General features: G+C 37.0%; 1 protein-coding gene across 2 annotated transcripts in view; it reads right to left on the reverse strand.

Annotated features, from left to right (window-relative positions):
- Positions 1–14,490, reverse strand: part of GABRB2 (gamma-aminobutyric acid type A receptor subunit beta2) — a gene marked incomplete at both ends in the record, with an annotated part of 286,562 nt that overhangs the window by 46,954 nt on the left and 225,118 nt on the right. For both annotated transcript variants that reach the window (XM_082622577.1, XM_082622576.1), the window contains 3 exons: positions 2,236–2,480; positions 6,144–6,296; positions 7,919–8,056. In XM_082622577.1, the coding sequence (XP_082478703.1) occupies positions 2,236–2,480; positions 6,144–6,296; positions 7,919–8,056 (536 nt within the window). The remainder of the gene's footprint in view (positions 1–2,235; positions 2,481–6,143; positions 6,297–7,918; positions 8,057–14,490) is intronic.

The raw sequence follows: 14,490 nt of genomic DNA on the forward strand, positions 1-14,490 counted from the left end.
CTTGAAACCGGAGGATTGGACTAGCGGAGAGTTTTTTAACCTCAGCAGTACTGACGTTTCAGGCTGGATAATTGTTATGGGGAGGCTGTCCAATGCACTGTAGGATGTTTAGCAGCACGGCTGGCCTCTACCCACTAGATAACAGTGGCAATCCCCTCCTCCTGGTTTTGATAATCCAAAACATCTACAGACATTGTCAATGATCCTCTGACGGGGGCGGGGGGGGGCGTGGTGGCAAAATGGCCTGTGATTTGAGAACCACTGTACTAGAAGAATTCTGGTATCTTTTTAGTTCTCTCATTCTATGCTCTGAATTGTAGATCCAACTTCAGCCAAGAGGATGGGTTTTGCATCACTATGGGGTACCTGCCCAGTGAACCATTCCCTACCTCCATCTCAGTACATTGAGTTTAAAACTACCTGAAGCTCTCCAGTTTCAGTCTGCTACAAAACTGCCACTCTCTACTTAAATTTATTATGTAAATGCAAATTGGTATGAAAAAATAGGGTAGATGAAAGTGAAGAGAGATCAGATGTTAAGCTAGCTTTGCTTTAGGCAATTTATTGAGACCCATTTCAAACTGCTGTCCTAGGAGATCGTTTTATTTATTCATTTTCTTTACTAAAGGTACTCTATCAGGAAAATTGTAAAATGGGTTTAAAAAGCATTCTCTATTTGACAGCCCAAGAGAGTCATAATGCTACCTTGGAATCTATTAATAGATTCCAATAAGTGAAACCTGGAGTACTGAAAGAGATTGACAACTTCCTAGACCCTGTGGTTCATTGGTTTATAAGGGCCATACTTAAAATTTACATCATTATGAATATCATCTCCTGGGAAAGGAGTGTCTTTGATTAGAGAATAGTCTAAAATCGAATATCAGACCTATGGATATATGGAAAAATATCAGTGAGTCAGAAGCTTTCTTTGGGTTTGCTCCAAATAAAACTCAATGGCAGAGATTATTTATGGTGTGCTACCCTTGGAATTAAATTGAAGTTAGAAATATTAAAATGTAAATTCAATAATTATTGGATGGTTAACAATCCCAGATAGCTTAAAAGTATTACTATTTTCTTAGTTCCATCACTATGAACTATTTACCAAATCCAACACTATGCACTACTTTATAAACGCTATTTACGGCAGATATTAAAATAAGTCCTTGTTTTTTTTGTCTATTTTGAGGCGCCTAAATTTGCACTATGGGAAAATGCGTATGTAAATATTCTGTTCAGTGCAGAAAGTTATATAACAGGAAGCCAGGTGAAGTCACATTTTGGGAGTAAAGATGGCTAGATCTATTGGAACTATTGTCGAAAGCCTCAAAATTGAGATTATAAATCTTGAATGCAAATAATAATATTTGGAGAATCAAAAAAAAATTATGATGGCCACGCATACCCCAGGACAATCAAATCAGAATTTGGGGGGATGAAACCCAGGCTTCAGTATTTTTTAATGCCTTCCTAGTCATTTAATTGAGCACCCAAAGTTGAGAACCATTGCCTTCAAGAATAAATTGGATTTACAACTGTGTAGGAATTTTTCTTTGGCTATGCCTTACTTAAGCAACATGGTAGCCTCATGTACTCAAATGCTTCAAGGATTATAAGTAGTACATGTGCAAGGCATTAAGTAATTATCTGTCACTTAAAAAGGAAGTTATTCTTTTTTTCCCTTCCACTTCTTTTTCTATCCATCTAATGACTTCAAGAACAAAGTCTCATTTTGTTGCTGGTGGGTCTTTAGCACATGTCTGTACATGTTTATTTCCTTTTTAAATCAATGAGAATGCAGAGCTCAGGCCTAGAGCCTTTATCTAGTATAACCTAAACTTAATAACATAGTTTCATTTTTATTTCTACTTAAGATTATTTTCCAGCAAGTAATACTGATTTAAGTGATATGAAATTTCCTTTTTTAAAATAAATTTAAATAAAGTGAGTAAATTTAAATAAACATAAAGTAAATAATAGTACATAATATACTCATGTATGGAAAAAGTCACAAAGGTGGTTCTCAGATGATTATGGTTTGGGCCACCCTAGTGTTAAGGTAAAGGGCATCTAAATGTTGTACCATAAATTTGGGCCCTAATTGTGCCTCCATCACTAATTATCTCTTCCCTGGCCTTTGGTTTTCTCATTTGTTAACATGGCCATGAACGTATATTGCAGGCATTCTTCTATGAGTTTAAGAAGCAAGGAGGGCTTGCCCTTTGAACTTACCTTGTTGACATCCAGACGCATCTTCTCATTGTTGGCACTGGCAGCCTTTTCAGCTGCTTTCTTTTGGCGTTGAGGTCCCCTCCCAAAAAAGATGTAGTTGACCAAAGCATATTCCAGAAGGGCCATGAAAACAAAGACAAAGCACCCCATCAGGTACATGTCAATGGCCTTCACATAAGGGATTTTAGGGAGAGTTTCCCGGAGGTGGGTATTGATAGTGGTCATTGTTAGCACAGTTGTAATTCCTGTGAAAAATGAGAGAGTTAGAGTAATAATATTTGTATTTCCTTTCTGCTTTCATCATAGCTGGAAAGGTTAACTGTATTCTTTTACTTGTTTATAGATAGAGCAAAATACATACCAGGCACTTATTATATAGCAGCCCTGTGATAGGCCCTGGCAATATGCATAAATCATTAATTTATAGTAAACATTAATCATTTGGGGGGCATTTCCTTTAATTACATTTTTATATTTATAGTTATGTATCTAGTGGGGGAATAGAGATGTGAATTAAATGCTATGATAGACATGTGTATAAGTTGAAAGTTGAGAATATGGAGAAGATCCTAGTTTAACCCATGATGTGGCAGGGAAGAGATCAAGAAATACAGACTTCGGAGCTGAGTCCTGAAGAATGAGTGGGAGTTACCCAGGCAAACAAAACCTGGAGGTCAAAAGTGATAGTAGACCTAAGGGCATTGGTGGTGGAGAGAGTTTATTTATTTATTTTCTTAATAAATTTATTTATTTATTATTTTTTGCTGTGTTTGGTCTTTGTTGCTATGCACGGCCTTTCTCTAGTTGTGGACAGCAGGTGCTTCTCTGTTGCCGTGTGCAGGCTTCTCATTGTGGTGGCTTCTCTTGTTGTGGAGCACGGGCTCTAGGCTCACAGGCTTCAGTAGTTGGCCTCGCGGGCTCTAAGGCTCAGTAATTGTGGTGCACGGGCTTGTGGGATCTTCCCGGACCAGGGCTCGAATCCATGTCCCCTGCATTGGCAGGCGGATTCTTAACCACTGTGCCACCATGGAAGCCCGAGAGAGTTTTTTTAAAGGGGTGCTTTGTTGGGGTGAAAGTACACAGCCCATCAAAAGAATCTCAAGAAACTCAGTGTGGATACATTATAGGATATGATGGGAAGAATGATGAGGAAAGTGGAGATTAAGGGCTGCATAATGGAAAGTTACATATACAGAGCCTAATGCAGAACTTGAACTTAAAATTGAAGGCAATGTGAGGCCACTGACCAGCTTCCAGTAGGGGGGTATCAGGGACAAACTGTGTTCAGGATGATCATGAGGGTAAGCATGCAAGACAGGAAGCAGAATACCAGCTGAGAGTTTTTCAGAATAAGTAAGTGATGAAGGGGAAATAAATTAAAATCACTGTAAAAGTACTGAAATCAAAGAATGCATTAAACAGATGATATGAACAATGATTGCAAAAAATATGGAAACTAGAGGTGGAGAGTAACAGAGAAGCAGCTGTCTAGCATTCGTGTTTCTGGGTTGGGAATGGAGGCACATAATGCACAGATAATAATATAGAAGTATTACAAGACTCTATGGGAAATGCCACACTATGGCAGGTTATTACTATTAGTCCAGCTGAGGGAATATCTCCGACAGTGGGGAGTAGTTTCCCCAAAGCTGTAATTGAAGGGATAGACAGAGATATGCTGGGTAAAAGCACTGGGAGTCCAGAGTCCTGAGTTTGATAAGGTCCAGCTTTGTAGGAAAAGAGTGATGTGAAAACAGAGCTCCGAGGTCAAGATCACACAGATGGGAAGTTGCAGAGTCAAAATTTGAACTGGGGTCTCTCTGACTCAGAAACCTGTGTCTTTAAACACTACCCAACAACACAGACCAAAACTTAATTTTCAATTCTATTTTTTTAGGAACATATGTTTTCTGATTTAATTTTTTCTCTCTAATAAGGTCATAATTTTTGCCTTGCTTTTCTATATGCTCATGAAACAGATACAGAAAAAATAAATTTGAGCATCCAATTCTGAGCATGGCCAAAAAAACTATGGTTATACTTTAGATCTAGGTATTTTATAATTCTCACATCTTTTCTATATTAGTCATTTTGACACATTTTCCAATTTTACTTTTCTCTTCATTATTTCATCTAGAGCTTATCTTGGATGACATGAATATTACATGTATATTATAAAACTGACAACACTGACTTTACTATTTATCTAAATCTCATGTTAAGGTGTTTCCGACCTAGTAATCAACTGCTCACATAAAAGACATTTGACAAATTTCTTTCAAAAAGTAAATAACATGTATTATTCCTGTAATAGGCATAAAATTGATAACAGATTTTCATTTTGGAATAACAGGATATTTACAAATTCCATTCATTATTTTATTCAGCAGCTATTTACTGGACACCATTCACTGTGTGAGACACTACAAATATAATGGGAGCAAAATTAGATATGGACCTTCCTCCAAGGTATCTTCAGTACCATGAGGAAAAATAACATCACAAACCAAATAAATATGAATTATAACTGTGGTTGGTCTCCAAGGTTGGTCTACAGTATTTTAAGAGAATATATCACAGAGGACTTGACTCAGTCCAGGAGGTAATTAATTCTCCTTCCATCCCTGAACCACCACAATCTAATCTCAACACAGCAGCCAAAGTTATCCCTTTGTATCTGAAATCATGTCACTTCTTTGCTCAGTGTTGCTCTAATTGCACTCAGAATAAAAGCAAAACTTTTATTATGGCCCCTGGACCATTTCATCATCTTTTAGTCCCCTCTCCCTGACATTATCTCTACTCCTGAACTCACCCTGCATCTGCCTTACAGGCCACCTTGCTCACTTTCTTGGCATGTTTCTACCTGAGGGCCTTTTCATCAAGCTGGAATATTCTCATCCAGACATTTATGTGACTCGATCTTCTTCAAGTCTTTATCCATTGGCAATCAATGAAGTCTACCCTGGTTATTCTAAACTGTACCCCTAGTATACCCACCCCCTTACCTTACTTATTTCCACTCTACAGGTTTACCATATTATATAATTCTCATGTTAAATGCAAAATAAATTTATTTTTTACCTTTTATTGCTAGAACATAACTTCCAGAAGGACACTGGCTTTATCTCCAGTGCCCAGTATGTTTGACACATAGTAGGTGTTCAAAAAAAGTTTGTTGTATGAATAATGACTTTGCTAAGGAATCAATGATTTAATTGAGATATACTGGTGAAGCACTTAACTCAAAATTTAAAGGGATTAGTCAGAATTCAGAAAAATAAAGATTGTATAAAAGGTCATAAATTTACTATATCTGGAGTTAGCAACATAAAAATGTTCATGAAATACAATTTATTCTCTTCCTCTGGTGTTATGATGGAAAAACAGCATGCATAAGATAAGCGATGTCATGGATGATTTCCCAATATTCTTACTTTGTTGTCTCCTGCCCTCTGCCATGCTATCCCAAAATCTTAGTTAAGACTTCAGAATTCTTTCTGCTCATTGATTAGTTGCACATTTCATTTCTTTGTTTCTTGTTCAGAATAAAATAAAAAAATTAAAAAAAGATGGAAGAGAGCTCTTCCCAGGTAAGGAAACACAGATAAAAACTGAACAATTATCTAGCAATATTACATGAACTATGCTTCAATAAAAATATAAAGCTGATGGGACTAATTTCATTACCGACAGCTACATAGTTAACTAATTTTGACATGAAAGAGTTTTAATTTGTGTTTAACTAATTTAACGCTGAATCAGATCACCCAACGTCTCATAGCCAAATTCTTATAATGTGTGCAGTCCGGTCTCGTCACGCATTGCAAATTCGAGGGTAAGGAAAGTGAATGCGCACTCACGCACACACACAGGCACACTCCACAAGCAGTCAGATTGATGCCTACCTAATGCCACTCTTGCAGCTGAAGCATCGTAATTAATCCAGAAGGAGACCCAGGAGAGGATAGTGATCAAGATAGATGGCATGTATGTTTGCAGGATAAAGTAACCAATGTTTCTCTTAAGCTTAAAGCTGAGGGACAACCTGGGATAGGAGCCTAGAAAGACAATTTTAAAACATCATCGTTATCAATCAGTATTTATAGGATACTTTTCTTTAAAGGCCCATAAACAGTTTGTATATCTTTCCTAAACTCAATTTTAGCTCCTGGTGAAGGGCACATTCTTCTGCAAAAGTGGTCTGAGAAAACAGGGCTTTTAATTAGCAGGACTTACTCAGTGTTAAATATATTCCACACTCATCAGTAATTGAAAGAATTCCAGCTCTTCCCTCCTCAGCCTTCTACACTGAATCAAAGGTTCTCATTCTCTGCAACTGTGATGACAAGACAATTTGACACAGTCCCTTTGTTCCCCCTTTAATTGTTCCTCAGCAAGTCCATCCTGTACATTTTTATATATAAGAATAAGGTTGCAACCTCTGATTATAGGGAAAGAAATCTCTTCACAAGCCCCAGGATGCATTTGAAGGCGAGGATCAGTGGCGAGGCTGCAGTTAGTGCAGCAAATCCCTGAAATTTTGTGAAGGTTTTCATGTGTATGCAGTATTTTTTCTAATTTCATTGCTTCCATCAAAGTTTTAAAAGGATTCCTGACCCACCAAAAGGTGGAGAGTCACTTTTCCTGAGCAATGTTTGTGGGAGACATAATTAAGGATCAGATTCTTGAAGCTAGGTCTTTTGATGGTGGGGACCTGGGGAATTACATTTTAAATGAGGTATGTAACAGAATACAGTCTTATAACCTAAAAGAGTCACATTGATAAACAGTGTGTGTGTGTGTGTGTGTGTGTGTGTGTGTGTGCAGGGGGGATATTCTTACTAACTGAAAGCCTTGTCTAGCCCTCTTGGACTGGAGCAAGTATATTAATATTAAAGTAAAAATATTTTAAGTAGAAACTCATTTCCATAGTGTCTCAGGCGTTCAAAGAACCTCAAACCTAGGAAAAGTTTCTGTTGTTTTTTTTGCAAAGCTGGAGGCTATTTTGCATTCTTGCTTGAAGTAGTTTTCAGGGACAGGAAGTACCTGAGTCCTTAGCAGACAGTTCAAAATCTACAGTTACTGTATTAGCTATTTCTGTGCTTGGGGAATTCATTTCAATAAGAAAAATATAAAGAGGGATATTCCTGTGGACTTATTATTTTTCTTTTAATGAGTATGGAGCAAATTACTGCATTCCTGGGCTTTTTTGTTAAAAATCTGTGCTGATGAAAACAAGTCTGACCTCAATACTGGAAGAATAAGAATGGTAAAGGTATCTGGATAATCTCAACATCTGGAAAAGATTTTAGCTCCAAAACAGTAGGTAAGGCTACGTAAAGAAAGTCCTACCCTTTGAGAAAAATGTGAAGTCCTTCCACCCTACTGTGTTTAGAGAATTTCACTGTGGTCAGACTTGAGTGAACTATGACCTGGCTGTCCTCAGCATGTTTCAAAGAATTATGATAGTACGTGAGAGACATTTGCTATGCTGGGGGTGCCTTCTTGAAAGTAAATGGATGGGTTCCAAATGGGCTTGCTGGGGAACTGAGCATTTTCAGCAGATCTAAGTCTTCCAGAGTCCCCATCCTTCCCTGGGACCTGATCCTGATATAAGTGAACCCTTTGGGCAAAATATAATAAAGCCCCTTTTCTCTTAACTATTTGCCCTGATACAAACCTGTGGAAAAAACAACCTTCTTGGTGATAAGTTTATAATCTACAATAGAGAACTGTGGAAGTTCAATCTTGGTTACTCCTGTTACTGCGTTATCATCCCCACGCCAGTAAAACTCAATGTCATCAGTTGTATATCCATCTGTAAAAGGAAACACACAAACACATATACAGATACACAAAACAAAAGACAAACAAAATAGAAAAAAATAACTGTTTAGGAAATGAACTGTATAAACGATAATAGCTACAGCTAAAGGTTATTATGTGTTAGGTATCACGCCAAGCACCTTAAGTATATTACTATCTTTAATCCTCACAATAATCCCATTGGGGAAGTATAATTAGGCTCACATGAGGCAACAAAGGCTTAGAGAAATTAACAGCTTATATTAAGTCTTGTAACTAGGAAGTGGTATCATTGGGACTTGAACCTAAGTTTATCTGATTATGAATCTCATTCTCTCAAACAGCATCACATTATCACATAACCCTGGATTGTACTCTAAGAGAAGACAAAAGAAGAGAAAAATCATTTAAGTTATCAGTACAGCATTAAATGGTACTAAACCCTCCCCCTGCCAATACAAAATATCTGAATTACAAAATATTTGGATTTCAAGTTGGAAGAGAAGTGATTATGAAGAAGCGAGTCATTAATTTTTTAACATTCATAGACATGATCTCCAAATTTGATCTTACAGCATATCTAACCCCCCCAAAATGCCCTAAAAATTCAAAACAACATAATTTCCAGCAGTTTTAAGGAGTAAGTACAAATGTAGAGTGTACACCGCAAATGCAAAGTGCATTTAGGGGGTCTGGCTCCATTCATCCAACAATTACTTATGAGCACCTACAATGCTTGTCAGTGCACTTGCTGGGGATAGGACTCTGCACAATAACAACATGACCTCTGTTATAATGACCCTTTCAATCCATGGGGTAGAGTGGGACAAACACATGTATTCTAATTGGTAAGCACACATATAACTGCAGTGAATAAACACATATTATATTGCAAACAATGCTGTACAGGGAAGCAAGCAATGAAATCCAGAGAATAGCAGTATTTTACAAACTCACTCATCCCGCACAAACCCCCCCAAAAGCATTCGTTATATTTGTATATCACATTTATCTCTTCAAAGAACATTTGCACACAGATAGCTGAATCTTTACGAGACTAGGAGGCAGGCAGCACAGAGAGTCTCCCCCAATTTCAAAAGGAATAAAACAGATGAGAAAACTGCTTAAGTTTCTGTCTTTTGACATGTAACTAGTTAGCATAACACTGAGGATTTGAACATCAATTTTTTGATTCTTAGCTCTTGTGATTTCCAAAAACCACATTTCTTCCAAAGAGAGAAAGTCAAATCTCCAAAAAAGTGGAAGCAAATTATTTTTCAAGGAACTACAATACCCTCAATTTGAGAATCTATATCAACCATAGCATAGCTCAGGCACTGTCATAACTTTTCTAGAAATCTGAAGTCTTCTTTATTCAAAAGAGTAGCCATCTTTATCTGATAATAGATATAGAGTTTTTTGGAAGAGTTTTTGAGAACTTGAACTTGCAGTTCCCTAACAATAGGCTTTTGGATAATAGCTAATGATTTTCAAAAGAGTTACTTACTTGCAAACATCATAAATTGTAATAAAGATGGTGGAGTTTAAATAGATTATACACCACCAACATTTTTATTAGCATGATCTCATTTAGAGCCTTTGTTTTGTTAGAGAATGTCTTTCTTCATATAAAACTAGATTTAAAAGTAAATTACTCTTGGTTTTAAAGGAAACCCCAGGTATTAAGTGAATGACACAGCAAGCTGATTCTCAGATAAGAGCTCTCACTCCTTATTAATCTACTCCATTAATATTCGCTACCTAAACCTAAGAACTCAGGTGTCTGTCCCAAAGTATAACTGCTCTTTTTCTAAGATGGCAACTTTCTTAATGTGGCCATGGGAACTCTCATAGTCCAGAACTTCAACTCAAATTGAGTCTCATTTGTCACTGGTTATCTGTACACATCTCTCAGTTATGAAATTGTATAGAGTCAATGACAACCTCACCTTTCATAAAGCAGTTTAAAATAACAAAAGAGGGTAAACTTACTCCTAGAATCAAGCTAGATATTTAGAAATGTATTGTAAAATTCAATCTGTATATAAACAAAAAAAAGGTATTTATGAAACAAGGAGGCAATAGTTTTCTAGAATGCAGACATCTCTGGAAGAAGAGAACGAGGGAAAAGTCAACTCACTACTGCTAATAGAGGACTAAGTATAAACTAGTGAAGAGTGTGTTTCTGGTCCTCCAGCTTCCTTTCCTCAGTATTTAACTTCTTTTGTTCATCACTACAAATCTTGTAACAGAAGCTCTCTGTAGGCAGAAGCATGGGAATATCAATGGCATTTCAATACAGCTGTAGAGGAGATGCCTAATGGGTGTTTAATAGGTAGAAACATTATAATAAAATACAGACTTTTGTCAAAAAGCCAGATATTTAACACAGTGCTTGCTAGACAATACCTGGCAGAGAATAGGTACTTGGGATAAATTATTGAATTAATACAACAATTATTTAAAATACATGTGGATTTGGACAATGGTTGTTTATCCAGATGCTTGGCAATGTGAAGGTATTCATCATGTTAATATCTCTGTCTCTTGCTCCTAGCACAGTACCTGGCACATAGTTGGCATTAAATAAATATCTTCTGAGTGAATTCAAAAAAATTCACCCAATGATAACATAACCCTTGAGAATAATCAAAAAATCCTTCATTATATATTTTTCCTTATGTATTAGTTGGGCAAGTTACCTAAACTCTCTGTCCTCCATGTCATCTGAAAATTAGGATAATAATAGTAATAGCTACTTCACAGAGCAGTTATGCCAGAAAAATAAGTTGTTCCCTGTAAAATACTTTAGAAAAGTAACTGGTAGATAGTGCTCAAAAAGGTTAGCTAATACTTCCTTTTTAAATAAGAATTATTTACCATTGCAACAAAAACAATAAACCACCTAGGAATAAACTTACCTAAGGAGACAAAAGACCTGTATGCAGAAAACTATAAAACACTGATGAGAGAAATTAATGATGATACAAAGAGATGGAGAGATATACTATGTACTTGGACTGGAAGAATCAACATTGTGAAAATGACTCTACTACCCAAAGCAATCTACAGATTCAATGCAATCCCTATCAAATTACCAATGGCATTTTTTACAGAACTACAAAAAAAAAATCTTAAAATTTGAATGGAGACACAAAAGACCCCGAATAGCCAAAGCAATCTTGAGAAAGAAAAATGGAGCTAGAGGGATCAGGCTCCCAGACTACAGACTATACTACAAAGCTACAGTCATCAAGACAGCATGGTACTGGCACAAAAACAGAAATATAGATCAACGGAACAGGATAGAGAGCCCAGAGATAAACCCACACACATAACACCTTATCTTTGACACAGGAGGCAAGAATATACAATGGAGAAAGGACAGTCTCTTCAATAAGCGGTGCTGGGAAAACTGGACAGCTACATGTAAAAGAATGAAATTAGAACACTCCTAAATACCATACACAAAAATAAACTCAAAATGGATTAAAGATCTAAATGTAAGGCCAGACACTATAAAACTCTTAGAGGAAAACATAGGCAGAACACTCTATGTCATAAATAACAGCAAGATCCTTTCTGACCCACCTACTAGAGAAATGGAAATAAAAACAAAAATAAACAAATGGGACCTAATGAAACTTCAAAGCTTTTGCACAGCAAAGGAAACCATAAACAGGATGAAAAGACAACCCTCAGAATGGGAGAAAATATTTGCAAACGAAGCAACTGACAAAGGATTAATCTCCAAAATTTACAAGCAGCTTGTGCAGCTCAATAACAAAAAAACAAATAACCCAATCCAAAAATGGGCAGAAGATCTAAATAGACATTTGTCCAAAGAAGATAAACAGATTGCCAACAAACACATGAAAGAATGCTCAACAACATTAATCATTAGAGAAATGCAGATCAAAACTACAATGAGATATCATCTTACACCAGTCAGAACGGCAATCATCAAAAAATCTATAAGCAATAAATGCTAGAGAGGGTGTGGGGAAAAGGGAACCATCTTGAATTGTTGGTAGTAATGTAAATTGATACAGCCACTATGAAGAATAGTATGGAGGTTCCTTAAAAAACTAAAAATAGAACTAGCATTCGACCCAGCAATCCCACTACTGGGCCTATACCCTGAGAAAACCATAATTCAAAAAGAGTCATGTACCACAATATTCGTTGCAGCTCTACTTACAGTAGCCAGGACATGGAAGCAACTTAAGTGTCCATCGACAGAAGAATGGATAAAGAAGATGTGGCACACATATACAATAGAATATTACTCAGCCATAAAAAGAAACGAAATTGAGTTATTTGTAGTGAGGTGGATGGACCATAGCATCTCTCATACAGAGTGAAGTAAGTCAGAAAGAGAAAAATAAATACTGTATGCTAACACATATATATGGAATCAAAAAAAAAAAAAAAAGGTCATGAAGAACCTAGGGCTAGGATGGGAATAAAGACGCAGACCTACTAGAGAATGGAGTTGACCACATGGGGAGGGGGAAGGGTAAGCTGGGACAAAGTGAGAGACTGGGATGGACATATATGCACTACTAAATGTAAAACTGATAGCTAGTGGAAAGCCGCTGCATAGCACAGGGAGATCAGCTTGGTGCTTTGTGACCACCTAGAGGGGTGGGATAGGGAGGGTGGGAGGGAGGGAGATGCAAGAGGGAAGAGATAAGGGGATATAAGTATATGTATAGCTGATTCACTTTGTTATAAAGCAGAAACTAATACACCATTGTAAAACAATTATATTCCAATAAAGATGTTTAAAAAAATCCTATGATAAACTGTAATGGAAAAGAATATATAAAAAAGAATATATATATATATATATATATATATATATATATATATATATGTATGTATGTATGTGTGTGTGTGCGTGTGTATAACTGAATCACTTTGCTGTATAGCAGGAACTAACATTGTAAATCAACTATACTTCAATAAAAAAAAATTAAGAAAACAAACAAAACAAAACAAAAAGAATCTGCCTGCCTATGCCGGGCACACAGGTTCGATCCCTGGTCCAGGAAGATCCCACATGCTGTGGAGCAACTAAGCCCATGTGCCACAACTACTGAGCCTGTGCTCTAGAGGCCGTGAGCCACAACTACTGAAGCCGATGCATCTAGAATCTGTGCTCTGCAACAAGAGAAGCCGCTGCAATGAGAAGCCTGCGCACCCCAACAAAAAGTAGCTGAGTAGCCCCCACTTGCCACAACTAGAGAAAGCCACACACAGCAATGAAGACCCAACACAGCCAAAAATAAATAATTAATTAATTTAAAAAATAAATAAAATAAAAAATAGAGAAATGCAAATCAAAACTACAGTGAGGTATCACCTCACACCAGCCAGAATGGTCATCATCAGAGAATCTACTAACAATAAATGCTGGAGAGGGTGTGGAGAAAAGGGAACCCTCTTGCACCATTCGTTGGAATGTAAATTGATACAGCCACTATAGAGTACAGTATGGAGGTTCCTTAAAAAACTAAAAATAGACCTACCATATGACCCAGCAATCTCACCACTGGGCATATACCCTGAGAAAACCATAATTCAAAAAGATGCGTGTATACCAATGTTCATTGCAGCACTATTCACAATAGCCAGGACATGGAAACAACCTAAATGTCCATCAACAGACGAATGGATAAAGAAGATGTGGTACATATATATAATGGAATATTATTCAGCCATAAAAAATGAAATGGGGTCATATGTTGAGATGTGGATAGACCTAGAGTCTGTCATACAGAGTGAAGTAAGTCAGAAAGGGAAAAACAAATATAGTATGTTAATGCATATACATGGAATCTAGAAAAATGGTACAGATGAACCTTATTTGCAGTGCAGGAATAGAAAGGCAGATGTAGAGAACAGACGTGTGGACATGGGGAGGCGGAAGGGGAGGGTGGGATGAATTGGGAGATTAGGTTTGACATAAATACACTACCGTGTGTTAAACAGATAGCTAATGGGGACCTGCTGTACAGGGAGGTCAGCTGGGTGCTCTGTGATGGCCTAGTTGGGTGGGATGGGGGTGAGGGAGGGAAGTCCAAGAGGGAGGGGATATGTGTATGCATATGGCTGATTCAGTTCGCTGTGCAGCAGAAACTAACACAACATTGTAAAGCAATTATACTCCAAATTAAAAAAAAACACATTTGAAGTTTATTTTTATGCCTATGATTGTGGAATCTGACACAATGGAGCAGGATATTGCATATGCTCCTTGGTTACTGCTGGTTTTAAAAACCTCAGTCTTCTTGAATTCACTTTGGGTTAACCAAGGATAGAATGTTGCAAGTGGAAAGCAAGTATATGCTCTTGCATCATCAATTCCTGTAGATGAAAGACCAACAATCTATAACAGTGCCAGGGTGGTCAAGTTCAAAAGCCAGCTCAATATACTGTGTA

The sequence above is a fragment of the Mesoplodon mirus genome, assembly GCF_964341445.2.
Source record: "Mesoplodon mirus genome assembly, chromosome: 5".
Taxonomy (NCBI): Eukaryota; Metazoa; Chordata; class Mammalia; order Artiodactyla; family Ziphiidae; genus Mesoplodon; species Mesoplodon mirus.